Here is a 14,545-nt window from a genome sequence, read left to right as displayed (position 1 = left end):
CATATACATATCAATCGAGGCTTAAAACATGTTATTCTGTCATATAGGTTAATATCAACTAGTGGCAAGCATAAAACTCTGATGACATACATATCCTGATATAGTAACAGAAATACACCAAACACAATAAGCAAATAAGGCCAAGAAACATTTTTACCATAGTTTTTACTTACATATTTACCATACAATATGATCAAACATTAAGGGTAAATGACTTCCTCTGTTTCTGTAATATTAGTAAAAGTAAATTAACCAAATTTTTAAAACCATAATATCATAGCTGATAAGTAAGAAGTCTGCAAAGTTGAGGCCTGTTAAGATGAGGGTTACTTAAATTAAAAATCATCGGGAAAGGTTTTAGAACATTCTATTTGGTTATTCTGCCAAATGAAAAAATCCTTTTTTTTTATAATAAACTTTCCAATACGACAAGTACCTACAGTATTTTGAGTCTCCTTTCCTGCTATGATTATAAGACAAGAAGAAAAGAAACTTGGTAACCAATGTTTCAAACTAATACTACCTTGATTGTCCAGCGAGCTGATTTATCCTGAGTTAAGAGATGTGCCAACTGAACCTGAAAACCAGAGGGAGCATCTCCATAGGGGTATCGTCCATCTTTCAACTTCACAGCAAACCCTTCCCCTGAATGCAAAAGGGTCTCCAAAACAGGCCAAGTACTGTCGTTTTCTAAGAATCTGAAATGGCAGAGCCCAAGTGAGAACACTCATTCTCTTTACTGCAAAACTGTAAGGTAACTGAGGAATTAAGCTTCTAAGACTCATACCTGCTTATCAGGACACTATTACTATAAATGGTTTTTATAGATGGATTGTTTTGATAAAGGGCAATGTTTACTGTTGGCTATACTTAATTGATTGTGGTACAATACTTTGCTAAACTGACCTGGTCTGAATAAAATGGTGCTACTTTACTGTACATGACCAAGACACACCCAGAGTGGATGTCAAACAACAGACGACAGAAGTGAGCCACATAGGTATCTACAATTGTATATTCCTCTTATAGTGTGGGTGTTTTGTGAAAACTACCTCATATATCCTTTGTGATCAAATTTATTCCTTCACATTTATTTATATTCATAACCCTTTTCTATAACCTGTCTCTTTCTGCAGGCTGATTTCTCTCTGGAGTCCTCTTTGGTTTATAGTCTGTTGACTCTGTCTATAAGGGGTTTCAGCTGAAGATTTAAAGAAGAATAACTACTGAAACTGACTTGGATGCAATGATTGGAATTGGTTCTGTCTAGAAATGTATGAATGAGGCCAGCCAAGAAAGAATGCTACATGCAAGTATGTTTGAAGAAGATTATACATGTGTATTTAATACACTGTATTTAATACTCCAGGCATTTCTTAAATGTTATTTGGTGGTAGTTTTATTGTCTCAAATGTCCTTAGTGGTTATCTTTGGTATCCATTACTCAGCCTGCACTGTCTTGTTTATTTTACGATGACAAAGCTTTCCAAGAAATTTTTAATGATGTATAGTACCAATTGTTAATTCATAATTTCTAGCTATTCTTAAAATGTATCTCAGCTCTTCCTCCAATACTTTCATAACATGTCTATATTGTGACAAGATAAGTGCTTAGTAATGTTTTTGTGTTCAACATATGCTAAGCTCCCAACAAATGTTGACTTACATGTAGAGTACCACTTACAGCTACTTTGGGGTTACTCTAAATTGTACCAAACTTCAGCATAGAGCCAAAATTACATGATAAAAAAATATCACATTTAGTTCCTAATAATATTGTCAAGGAGCTTAAATTAAATTCTACACAATACCATAACTCATAAGACTATGAATACTGTTTTTATTTCTGAAAAAAGTGACACTATTGTTAAAATGTATGTTTGCTATTGTAAACATGTTTACCAATGCGCACACCTTAGGTTCACACAGCAATGAGAGAAGTAGACTACTGTAATAAAAATAAGCTTCAAATAATATGATAAAAAAACCTAACTTTCTCATTTGCAGTAACTTACTTTTTAATAAAGACAAATGGTGAAATGTCTAATGAAAAAGGCAGACCTCAATCATGCAGCAACTAAAGATAATTATTATTACAGTATGTCATAGTTTGACCAAGCAACTGAACAAATAAAACTGCAGACATAAGACCAGACATAAGAAACAATCTCCTAAGTCCAAGATAAAAAACTTGTATCATATATACATTAACCTACCTGACAGTCCAATACCTATTGCTGGTATTATTTCCCTCTATAATCACTTCTGCCAGTTTAGAAAGTTCTGGCAGCATCAGTGGTGCCATCGCTTCATACATCTGGTTTTTATACTGGTCGGTGTCCTTAAATCTGATGAGAGGAAAAACATGTTGCCTTGAATTCTTTCAAACATAGCTTTAGTCTCAATATTCTTGCACACCCTATACAATTCTTAAATTGTTAAAATATCTTTGAAAGGTATTCACTTATAATATGCACTAAAGTCTCAAAAGTTAGTTATATCAGACAAAGATCTTACCTCCAAGATATATTACTACTTTTAAACTTGCTTACAAAATCTTGCCAAACAATGCACTCCTGATGGATATAAAACCCACAATAAAAAGTGCCTGATATGCTGTACACTTACAACCCCATTACATGCAGTGGAATGAATGAAAGCCATTGAACAGGCCCTATGCAATAAAGCACCACATCAAGTGTAATGCATTGTCAACTCCTATTGACATTTTTTGGCATATATAGAAACAGATAATTTTGACCATCTTATATTTACAGTACAAATTATTGCAAACCAAACAATTAAGAACAAATCATCATCATCCTCTGGATGGACAAGGCCTTTAAGAACTCACACAAAATATCCCTTTCTTGTGCCATTTCTCTAAAATGTAACACCTCTTTTGAATTGTCACAATTCAAGTTTCTGACTGTTTTCCACATCATCTTTGTTCTTGACATAACCTCCCATCCCCCTTGTTTTGTAGTACAGTATCCCAGAGCGTGCTAGACCCCAAAACTCCCATTGTCCCTGTGGTATCTGACATCCTCCTCTTCCCTGCAGTATCCTTGCATCCCCTTAGCCCAAATTATGTGCACCCTCTTGTCCATCTCATGTTGATCACTGTCCCTGCTTTTACTTTTTCCCTTCCCTTGCTGCTTCAACAAATTAAGTAATTCTTGGGGTGCTGAAGGTGAGCTCAATGAAGGCCTGAAACCAATACCAAGTCACAAAATCTGGTTCTCATATCTTCATAAATTTTTTTTTACTTTGATCTTTCTACTTGCTTATGAATGCTCTAAAGTAAACTTTGTTAACCATAAGAACTAATCCTTATATCATATCAAATCTATGGCACACCTGGTTTTCTCCTTTCCTTATCTTCTAACTCAGGTTTGTTTTTTTATCATATTTTAATGTTTATCCTTGTGGTATCCAAATGGACACACTACTCTAAACCACCACTCTACAAAATGTGCTTCTCAATTTCCACCTTCACAGTCTTACACATTAACGCCTTCTAATGAAGAAAATTCTTCTCCAAGCACTGTCTTGTATTCACTCAAGAATTCTTATTAAAAAGACTCATGTACATATGTAATAGTAAAGCAAAATTACAAATACTATTCAAAAGGACACAAGTAAAAGAACTGAGAAGGAATACAAAATAAAAAGGTGCAAAGACAGTGAAGGGGTAAACAATAACAGGCCTTTACTGAACTCATTTCCATCCCCAAATATGGTCAGTTCTGTTGGCTTCACATTAGCAGAGAAATGGTATGAGGAGAGCAAAATCAAAGACTAATGATATTTTATGGGTATGTCCATCCTAGTCTAAACATTCAAAATTAATGAAATTTAGCCAAACTCCAATAACCAGAGGAATACATAAAAAAAAAAAATCACAGATAAACCCATTCCAATGAAAGCTCCAACCAAATGTAATGAATGAAATAACTGATAATCTGATAAATAAACAATATTCTTGGCTAAGATTAGAAAGGTATTACTTAGTCCCAAAAATCACTTAATAGATATGCTTTGGAATATTCTGCAATTTTAATGCAATTTTTACTTACTTCAACGTAACATGAACTTGACAAAGACGGCCTGTGTCAACATCAACTGGTATTAACAACCTTGGCTCAGCAGCTAACACATACAAATGGCGAAGAGCCTGTAAGAAAAAGTTTAATATTGATACATACTGTCAATTCATAATTTTGCACTCACTCTTAACTACTTATGAAATAGGCCTTGAATATGTACATTAATGGTGATGGCATATGCTAAAAAGTACAGATGCTACATAACAGCAAATTTGGGAACTAATTTCTTTCTCTTGAACACTAGCTACCCTCCTTTGAAAATATACTGATTGTGAAATATTTTTTTATATTATGTCTACAAGTATTACAGGTAAAAAAAATGACAATACAATTGTCTGATAACAATGAAATTCATATACTTGATGCATATCAAACTGTGTACTTTCAATTGGCAATGTGACATAAAAGTCACTATTATCAATAACATATGAGATGAACATATTTGCATGGTAGTGTTTACTTATCACAACACATGAATTCAAATGTTAGGAGTTATGATGAACTTCAATATAGTATCTACAAAACTTCCTTAGAAGTATCTTTGTTTATCCACTAACCTGCAAGTGATAACGGTTGTCATTTGAGTGTGTCGGGAATTTTGGGAAGCAAGCAATTAGCAATGCAGCAATAGCCATGTTGCTTGTACCTAGAGAAAATCTCCCTCCTCCTAAAAACAAAAATCCCAAGGACATATGAATGGCAAGATGGGACCCATACCTGAAAGAGGAAAAACATAAATTCCATCTTCTACCCATCTGTGGGTATTACTTATACTGTGCCTTGTATGCCATCCACTATGAGGCACTTGAGGTTTTGCCAAGTGAACCTTTGATCCCAGCTGCACTGCTTATGTTTTCCGTTTAGTGTCCAATACTTCTGGTCTCTTCCAAGCCTGTTACCAAACTTTTAACTTTCTTGCTCCAATTTTCATTATTTATTCAAAAACAAATTCTATGACAAAAACCCCTTTGAGAATCCCCATATGACTCATTAAGGGAGAGAAATTCAGAATAATAATTTCTATTCTATACCTTTAGCATGTAAAATCCTTTCACCTACAAGAAAGTACTCTTGAGTGCTTAAATCTATCTACTGCTTTTATTTGGTTTGCTCTTGTATTACTGCAGATTATTCAACACTACAATTTAATCATCAATGCCACCATCTGAATGTTTTGCAGAGTATAAAATAAGGAAACAAGCCTGATGACTGGCAGTTAGAAGATGAATTGCACTTATGTCAATTACTATGAAAATATTCAGTATACTTATTCTCAATGGACTGGAGAAAGAAACTGATAAAATGCTCGGAAAAATGAACAAGCTGGGTTTAGAAATGGTAGGGGTTGCAAAGATCAGATACTTGCATAAAGACATATGTATGATATAATAGTATATTGCATTAAGAATTCCCCTCTGGAGGCTTTTTTTGGTTATGAGAAGGCATTTGACAGCTTCCTCAGGCCAATATTAAGGAAGGTCTTGAATTTATTTGTATTCATGTTAAATATGTAAAGCTATTGTTGATGAATGCTTGTCAAGAGATTTGGAGTCAACAGTTGAGTGATACCAGGTAATGGTTTATCACTGTACACTCAAAGAGATGAAATAACATTGAACGGAGAGAGCATTAATGAGGTTGAGTTTCTGCAATACTGTACTGTATTTAGGAACACTGATATCTAATACCTGATCTCTTGAGTTGGAATTTAGTGAAAGCACCATGCAAATTTTCAATCCTTCATTATGGATAGTCCATAGCCCCAAAGCTACCATATCTCCTGGCATTCAAGAAGCTATTTTTTATTGACAATAAGCTGTCCATCCTAGAGGCTGAAGGTGTTTTTCACAGGCCTATCCTAACCCCAGAGAAGGTTATCTTTGCTAATGAGTACGTAATCAGAACTCCTTTAACCCTACAAAAAGTGTATAAATCATTCTTAGTTAAAATAGTAAATAAAAGAAAAAATCTTAAAAATATCATAATTAAAATGGAAACTATCATAATTTTTTCATGATAGCTTCTCCTGAAATTTACACTTACTTTTTTATATTCAGTAACAATGTGAAAAGAATTTCCCGGCTTTGAACATACAGTATACTGTTTTTTCTTATTCCGAGTCAGATGCTGATCCATATCTCTGACTTTTTTTTACTCAAAATTGGATGATGTTTACTGTTTCATGTTTGATAACTATAACACTTAAATTACAGTAATATCTTGTGCACATGCATTTCAGCTTTCGTGAATTCACAGATTTATGAAATTTTCATTGAAACTAACTAATTTGCATCTGCAATTTTTTCACAGATTGTGAAATTTGTGAAATCTTCAAACAACCCTGTAGAAGTGCTTATGTGTAATATTGAAGTAATTTATAACTTTTCATGCTTTTAAGTGTAAAATCAGTAAGAAAAACTTGTATTATCTTTATTTTTATACATAAATATGATATGAAGTTAAACCAGCATACAGTATGTCCCCAGTAATCATGGGGATTAGGGACCACAACCACTTGCGTTAAACGAAAATCCGTGTTAAGCTGGTATCCCCCTCTAAAAAAGCTTATAATTGGTTATTTTAATAGTTCAAACACCAAAGAATACCTCTAAAAATGCTTATAACTACTGCACCTATTTTACTAGTTCACTGCCTATTTTAATATTTCAAACCAAATATACCTTAAACTATCATCCTAAAACCCTTTAATATAATTTCAAAGTCATCTTACAACATTACCCTTAAAAATATATGGCTTACAGCTATCTGTGAAAACTAAAGACAAGTCCTCCCCTCTACATTCAAACACAGCCATTTTCTCTCAAACAGTATTGAAGCTGTCCCATTTTCTTTTTTCAGATAGGGAAAACATTGGAAATTCACAAGCAGAGTTAAATACTGTACAGTAGTTAAATATTTAAATATGCATGGTTAACTAGCTGGGGAGGAGAGTATAACCTTGTGTTACTTACATATGAAATTTGGATTTTCAATATTTTTATGGTGATTAGAGATGAAACATCAATAGTGATAAAATATTCTCCTGTGTACTGTTATAATATGTGTTATAACCATTGAGTCAACTAAACTTGTAATGAAGTACAGTACAGTAAAGCAAAGAAAAAAATGTTTACATCAGTGAAAACAATTATACTTTTACGACGGGGTTCCGTTCTTACATATGAAAAATGTTTACGGAAAATCGTGAAAACAAAAATCATAAGAAAATACTTTTAATGTTGAAGGGTAAACATTATTATTGAGTTTTACATCAAAAAACCTTCAAATTATGATTATTCTGCCGTTTTGGGGCCATATGATATCGGCGTGACGACGTGTCGTAACCCCGAACATCAAGCGAAATAATTTCTGATGAATATATTTGAAAAGCGCCGAACCTCTCGAACGTTGTGCCGGAACCGTCGTAAACTGGGGACTGCCTGTAAATGTTGGGACAATAGGTTTTTAATATATATTACGATGATAAGAGATCAACGTAATACAGTGAACGCCCGTATTTGTGGGGGATGCGTCCCACACCCCCCCGCAAATGGGTCAAATCCGCGAATGCTTAAAACCCCTCTAAAAACAATTAGAACTGCCCATTTTGATAGCTTAAACACAGAAAAACCCTGTAAAAATGCTTATATCTGAATATTTTATTAGTTTTATCACAAAAAGTGCATTTATTCATGAAAATTATATGAAAATACAGTAATTAGTGAATATTTCTCAGTGAAAAATACCGCGAATCGGCGAATTTTCCGCGAATGATGGCTAGATATGTTCCACAGAGAAACCCGCAAATGCGTGAGTCCGCGAACGTTGACAACGCGAATACGGGGGGTTCACTGTAATACAATATAAATGGATTCTGTAAGTGAAATAACATTATATTGATATTTTGCTGTTTTTTCATTACAGGATATGTATACAGGCAGTCTCCAGTTTCTGACGGGGGTTCTGTTCTGACGCCGTGTCGTAAGCATAAAATCATCGTAACCAGAAATATAATTGAAAATTGTATGAAAACCTTACTTTTAATCATTTGGGTGTCTTGTAAATGTTGAAAACTGTACTTTGGACAGTCCTTCAACTCTGGACAGTGATGTATATTGCTTTTCAACTTACATATCTTTGTTGGTCTTCAGTGTCCAACATCTTAAAAACTTCCTTACTTTTCTCCAGATTTTACCTCTAACTAATGAGGAAATCCTTTGGCAAGAAAATCCAGAAACTTGATTTGGTGGTCTCATCATATTACTCTGTGATGATGATAACAATGTGGTCTCCTGGTCAAATCTTTTTCATATTAGCCTTAATACTTGAAAAAAATGTTGAAGCTCTAATAAAACATTATCAAAGCTCTTGTCTTGAACATAATCCTAGATAAAGCTTGCATTAAAAAATTTATGAAAAACTATTCAACCCAGCTAAGTACTGTATAAAAATTCTCTTGAAACATACATGCAAATCCAGTATGTATGTAACTCACCTAACTAACTTGTCTTGTTAAAAACAATTCAATGGTGCCAATAACAGTTGCTCTTAATTATAATTAGTAAGCATAAACAACACTAGCTTCACACAGTGCTGGAAGTGGTGGTGGTGGTGAAGCATAAATGGAATGTATCATTTTGGTCTTTTATTTAGTAAGGTAACCAACACTTAAGCTACTGGGTGTACTGATCACAATGGGTTGTAACCCAGTTCACATTAAAATATTATTTGTGCCCTTCTAGTTACTATCAATTAAGTGTATTCTATAGACCTGTGTGTTCCAAATTTTGTGGCCAGTCATCATATCCAAACCCAACAATTGTTTGCATCTTGATTTGAAGGTTACCCTGATAAACCTAAAATTAGACTGGATTCTACTCCATCTTAACACAAGACACTTGTAAACCCAAAATATTCAATACATACCCAACAGTGGAATTTGTAGGGCCAATTTTTGAGCGCAAGTATCTGATGATACGGAGGACGTCAAGATCACCTGTTCCAGCCATCACCATGGAGAGACTTAAAAGAATGACATTCAAACAAGTCTCAATCGTGGACTTGCCTGCAAGCTCTGCTACACTCCTATAAAGATTGTGGAATAAGCGAATCATTAAAAATATAAAATTATAATACAAACTATCAATACAATAGCATCTTAAGTAGCCAATAATTCAAGTTAATTCCAGTGACCTGACATAAAGCTACAGACAGCTATGCTGAAAGAAGAGAAGCACAGTTAGGTAATAAGATCAGAGTTCCTTTACTTGAAGGTACTGCTGCAAATTTTATTCCATAAATTGGCTCTAAGTCAATTGTAGTTAAAGGGGGGCCTTGGGACTGCATCTACTCTGGTATACATGCTGTTGAGATGCTCTGCAGTAATACATCAGTTTTGGTTTATTAGTATATGCTCTTGGAGTCACATTCAAAGAAGTTCAAATACAAAAGAGAACTGCACTCAAGACTGTGGAGTCATATTGACTTGTTGCTGTCGGAAGGGCAGTTAACGTTGTGGATTCATTCAAACCCTGTAATGAATTTCAATTAATTTTTGAAAAACAGCATGCATAAACTAAGGTTATAAATAAATCTAAACTTTGTCTTGATCATAAAAACTCTGAGGGAGAGGCAGCTAAAGATTATGAATACATGAAATTTCTCAAAGAAAATTTTATGTAGATCCAGTTTAATGTTCAATCTTTAAAAACACTTTATGAATGGAAATAAATTTACATTCCAACATATATCCTATAAGACATTTAATTTGTTCATCCACAAACCCATCACTTACATACATCCCACATTTGTGATCTCAGATGTCCCACAAATTGCAAAAGAAAAGCAGCAGTAGCTCCAAGTGTACGTCACCTGAAACCACGGGTATTCCACAGTAACCTGCCCCACATTTTGTGTGCCTGCTGTGCTGATTACAGCTTACAGAAGTCTCCTAATTCAGATCCTTCAAAACTGCTTATTAATCTTTTTATCCTTAACTCTCTTTCAATAATTTCTCTTCTAATCTCCCTCCTTTTTACAATTTTTAAAGCGGTAAATACTTTTGTAGTATCTTCCTTTGGAGTAACAGATAGAAGAGAAGCAGCAGAGGACCTAACCAGTTACTAGATGGGAAACCAGACAAGACATGCATCCCTTTAACTTCTTCAGTCATACTAGTATTATCCTCTATACAGTTGCCCCTGGTATTCACAGGGGATGTGTACAAGTGTTCTCGTTTTTTGTTCCAATCTGTCGAACTACTACGCCAAGCTATATAATGGAGAGGCCAAGGTTCATTTAAAAAATCTGTTTCATAAACAAAATAGCAAATGACTGACAACAGCATGAACATAACTTCAAACCTGACCATTCAATGTCACACGCAAATACAAAAACAACTTTTGAATCAACTTTTTGTGCACAGATTTAAAGAAAATGAAGATTGCAACTAAGACAAACTGTCTCAAATTTTCTTGGAACTTATGATCTCAATTTTATGCCCATCTTGACTCTTGGTTAAATTCTTTTCAAGAAAACTGGATAGTTACAGACAGTAATAGGAACACTGAATTTAGATTAAACTTATATTACAAAAAGAATGTGCCTAGTTAAAAGTCCTAATTCCCTGCATCAACACTGCTGTGCTGACAGAGCAAGAGTACTTTAAAGGTTACTTACCTTTTTGTAAAATTTGTAAACATTCGTGTGAATTTCCAGAGAATCTGAAAGGCTTCACTGTTTGCAGACCCAGCAAACTTTAAGCCAATCACCATACATGCACCAGCGAGAATGTTGTAGTAAGCCTAATGTAAACAAGATGGGGAAAATCACATTCATTATAAAATCAAGTTTCTATATTTCATTCTTACCCTAAATTGCTAAAATGATACATCCATATTTCCATATCATAATATCTTCTATGAAATTAAGTAGCTTTCATCTTTAACAACTATTCCTTTCTTATTTTTGTCTGCAGAGGATATGAATGGATGATACAATTTTTGCTAGCAACTTCTATAATTATAGTAATGTATTAATGAACATCATGATAAAATAAATTATGACCTGGGAGATAAAATCTCTTGCAGTCCTATACCTGTACTTCATTGCAGCTATTAATTTCCAAATATGCTGAAATTCTTTACTAAATAGACAAGAGGAGTTCAGAAACCCAAGGGCACCACAGCACCTTCAAAAATGAAACTCAACCACTCAAAGGCACTACAGTAGCTTTGAAAATGAAACTCAGATCTCCACTCAGCCACCCAGTTGTGAAAACATTTCAATTCTTCATTTTTTCTACAGGCAAACAGCAGGTAAGTTTTTAAGTCTGCTGTTACCCAAAAAACTGCATTTACTGTACTTTGATTCATGTAAGTGTTATGTAGACCATGTACACAAAAAAATGTATACAATACTAATTAACACTTTGACATATTTAAGTTCACCAAATCACTGAATTTACGAACCTGATGCATTGATTCATAGTCGATTCCTGGTGCTGACTGATTTCCACCTCGATGCACATGAGTCAGAACAGTAGTAGGAACGTGGCTCTCAATCCAACGAGAAGTTGGTACAACATCATCCCACAATATCAAGCCAAGGGCAATGGTGCGTAACAAGAGAAAATCTGGCCTTACCTGAAAAATACTTTTTTATTACAGCCACGGTTCAGAAACAAAGGGGAACTCCCGTACAAAGAAATTAAACTTCATTACTTTTACTATATTTAATTTCATTACTTTCACACCGTATTTCATAAGTGAATGAAATATGGGTGGATACCAGAAAGTTCCTGTACTGTACAGTAACATACTGTAGTTTATGTATTGCAAGCAAAGTACACTATGCAATTTTTTATTTATATTAACTATTTGTGCCCCAAAATACTGCTGTAAACCAGGTTTGAAGGATAAGTCTAGTTGGACTACAAAATGGCTATAGCTTGTACTTTGGCAAATTACTGTATTATAAACACATTACCAAAAAAAAATAAGGTATACAGTATGGTCCTTAAATCAGTATGAAGAAATTGGGTTCTTTAATTAACTTCACAAACATGTCCATGTACAGTTTAATACAGCACTCTGGACTACACAATCAGTAAAGATAACTCATAAAAGAAATACTAACATATATAGTTATGGAGATACAAAATAAGTACTTCTGTAACAGGGGAATTAGTATGAAAGGAGACTGCCAAAGGGTCTTTAATGAACGAATCGTGGCAAATGCTGCTCTACTATGGCACGCACTTACACAAGATTTACTCTGTATCATACTGTGCAATTAATCTACATTAAATTTATAAAATACACAAAACCATCATACAGCAGCACAACTGATGTTAAATGTTCACATATAACATGTGAGCTATATGATGACTCAGACACTACAACTAATACCACAATTCTGATGGAGCAGAAATTTTCAGCTCTTATTATAATCTCATGGGATGCCATCTTATAAGTTGTCATCATGCTGCAACTCATGACCAAACAAATGCTTACATGGTACACAAAAGGAGTCTACTTTTTATTTTTTTTTTAATGCTTTAAAATGCTTACTGGCACAAATTTCCATTTATTCAACTTACTGAAACACAATATCAGGCAACGAGTATCATAGATATCAGTTAAGGGCAATAAGACATAAAGCACAGATATCTTGAGAAAATAGCACAAAAAAATCAATACAGTACAGTAACAGAAATTTGTTCAAACAGCAACATTCAAACAATAAAACCCTAAACCAGTGTAGGTTTCCCTTGATTTATGATAGGTTTATGGACTGAAAACCATGCTCTAATTCTAATTGTCAAAAATTAAGGCACTTCTATTCAATACAGGTACTGTAGACCATGTATGTTTACAATACCATACATAGTGCTAAGTTCAAACCAAGCCTATGTATTGTACATGTGGTTTAAATAACAAACAACATGTAATGTGACTTCATACACTAATTAAAAACTGACTCAAAACACACTGCACTATGTCTCTTATGCATCAACTCAAGACTGAAATCTTAGTAAATGAATACTCACACATACAGTCTAAGAGCTTTTCTTTCTTTTCATAAAGAACTTTATATTAAATGAACAATGCAGTGCGTAATTTCACAAAATACAATATAACTTGGGTAGAAAATGTTAGTGTACAGCAATGTATTAGTAAAAAAAAAATATACCTATGGAAAATGATGTTGAGTAGATACAGTACTGTACACTGAAAATGTATCGTGTCTTATGCATTCGTACCTGATGACCAACTCTCACTGTCTCTTAAAATGCTGTCGTTTACATGGCAGCACAGTAAACATCAGTGAAAAATACAGTACCTACAGAAACTGATGAAGGCCAGATTTACAAGAAGTTCATAGCCTAACAAATTCATGCCAACTGATTATTTATCTTTTAAAAAATTTTAATTAATCATGTCAATGAAAGTATTTTATAACTAAATCAACAATCAATTATATTAGTGTACAGACAGGAAGTAAAAATTAATATTGTAATACTGTATGAAAAATACTGAGAAAATTATTTACCCCAGAATCATAGGGATGCAATACGCCATTTTTCCTTTCAATTGTTCTTGTTTCTCTATTTCAACAGTGGTGTTTTACTTAATATGCGATTTGCTTTCCGTAATTTCTCTGCATTATTTAAGATTTAATCACTTACAAATGAATGTTTTACTTACAATGAAGCCCCAAGATAAAGTCAACAAAGAAAATTAAGTAAAAATAATAAGCAGTGAAACACATATTCAAAATATCTATGTACTCGCTGTAATCACCATTAAAGAAATGTCCTTTAAAATTACTCATATGTTTAAAGGAGACAACACTCACTCCCATTCAGGTGCTAACACTAATTCTTTCTCTTGATTATTTTACCATAAATAATTGCATATCATCCAATTTCACACATGTAACCTTTCAAATTTTGTCTCCAACAGATTTCTTCATATAACCTATGAATCATGTGAGTTCCATTTTCAGCACTGTAGATACAAATTTATTTGAAAATTTTCATATATTCACAGGCTGAGTACTACTTTTACATCTTTAATTATCATCATACCCATGGAAAATAAAACTCACATGATGGTGAAACTGTAAAAACAGCTTTTTCACAAAGTGGACTTGAGTAAGGGACATTGGCAGATCCCAATGGAAGAAGCATCAAAGAAGAAGACAGCTTTCATAATGCTGAGTGGATGCTACTAGTTCAAGAGAAAGCCATTTGAACTGATGAACTTGCCAAGGACTTTCAGCAGGGTGATAAGATGATCCTGGCTGGTACTAAAAAAACACTGACCATCACACAACATCATGGGAAGAACACATCGTAGGACTCATTGGCCTACACAATCAAGTGAAAGATGCTACTGACTATCTGACCTTCCAAGTGTTACATAGGATACAGA

General features: G+C 33.9%; 1 protein-coding gene across 1 annotated transcript in view; it reads right to left on the bottom strand.

Moving 5' to 3' along the window:
• Window positions 1–14,545, bottom strand: part of shtd (shattered) — a 59,266-nt gene that overhangs the window by 9,740 nt on the left and 34,981 nt on the right. The window contains exons 11-17 of the mRNA XM_067131155.1: window positions 11,579–11,752; window positions 10,788–10,912; window positions 9,036–9,194; window positions 4,667–4,826; window positions 4,080–4,177; window positions 2,217–2,348; window positions 524–698 (exon numbers count right to left, since the gene is read on the bottom strand). Of these exons, the coding sequence (XP_066987256.1) occupies window positions 524–698; window positions 2,217–2,348; window positions 4,080–4,177; window positions 4,667–4,826; window positions 9,036–9,194; window positions 10,788–10,912; window positions 11,579–11,752 (1,023 nt within the window). The remainder of the gene's footprint in view (window positions 1–523; window positions 699–2,216; window positions 2,349–4,079; window positions 4,178–4,666; window positions 4,827–9,035; window positions 9,195–10,787; window positions 10,913–11,578; window positions 11,753–14,545) is intronic.

This window comes from Macrobrachium rosenbergii, chromosome 29 (genome assembly GCF_040412425.1).
Source record: "Macrobrachium rosenbergii isolate ZJJX-2024 chromosome 29, ASM4041242v1, whole genome shotgun sequence".
Classification (NCBI taxonomy): domain Eukaryota; kingdom Metazoa; phylum Arthropoda; class Malacostraca; order Decapoda; family Palaemonidae; genus Macrobrachium; species Macrobrachium rosenbergii.
This window is presented reverse-complemented; position numbering and strand designations above follow the sequence as displayed.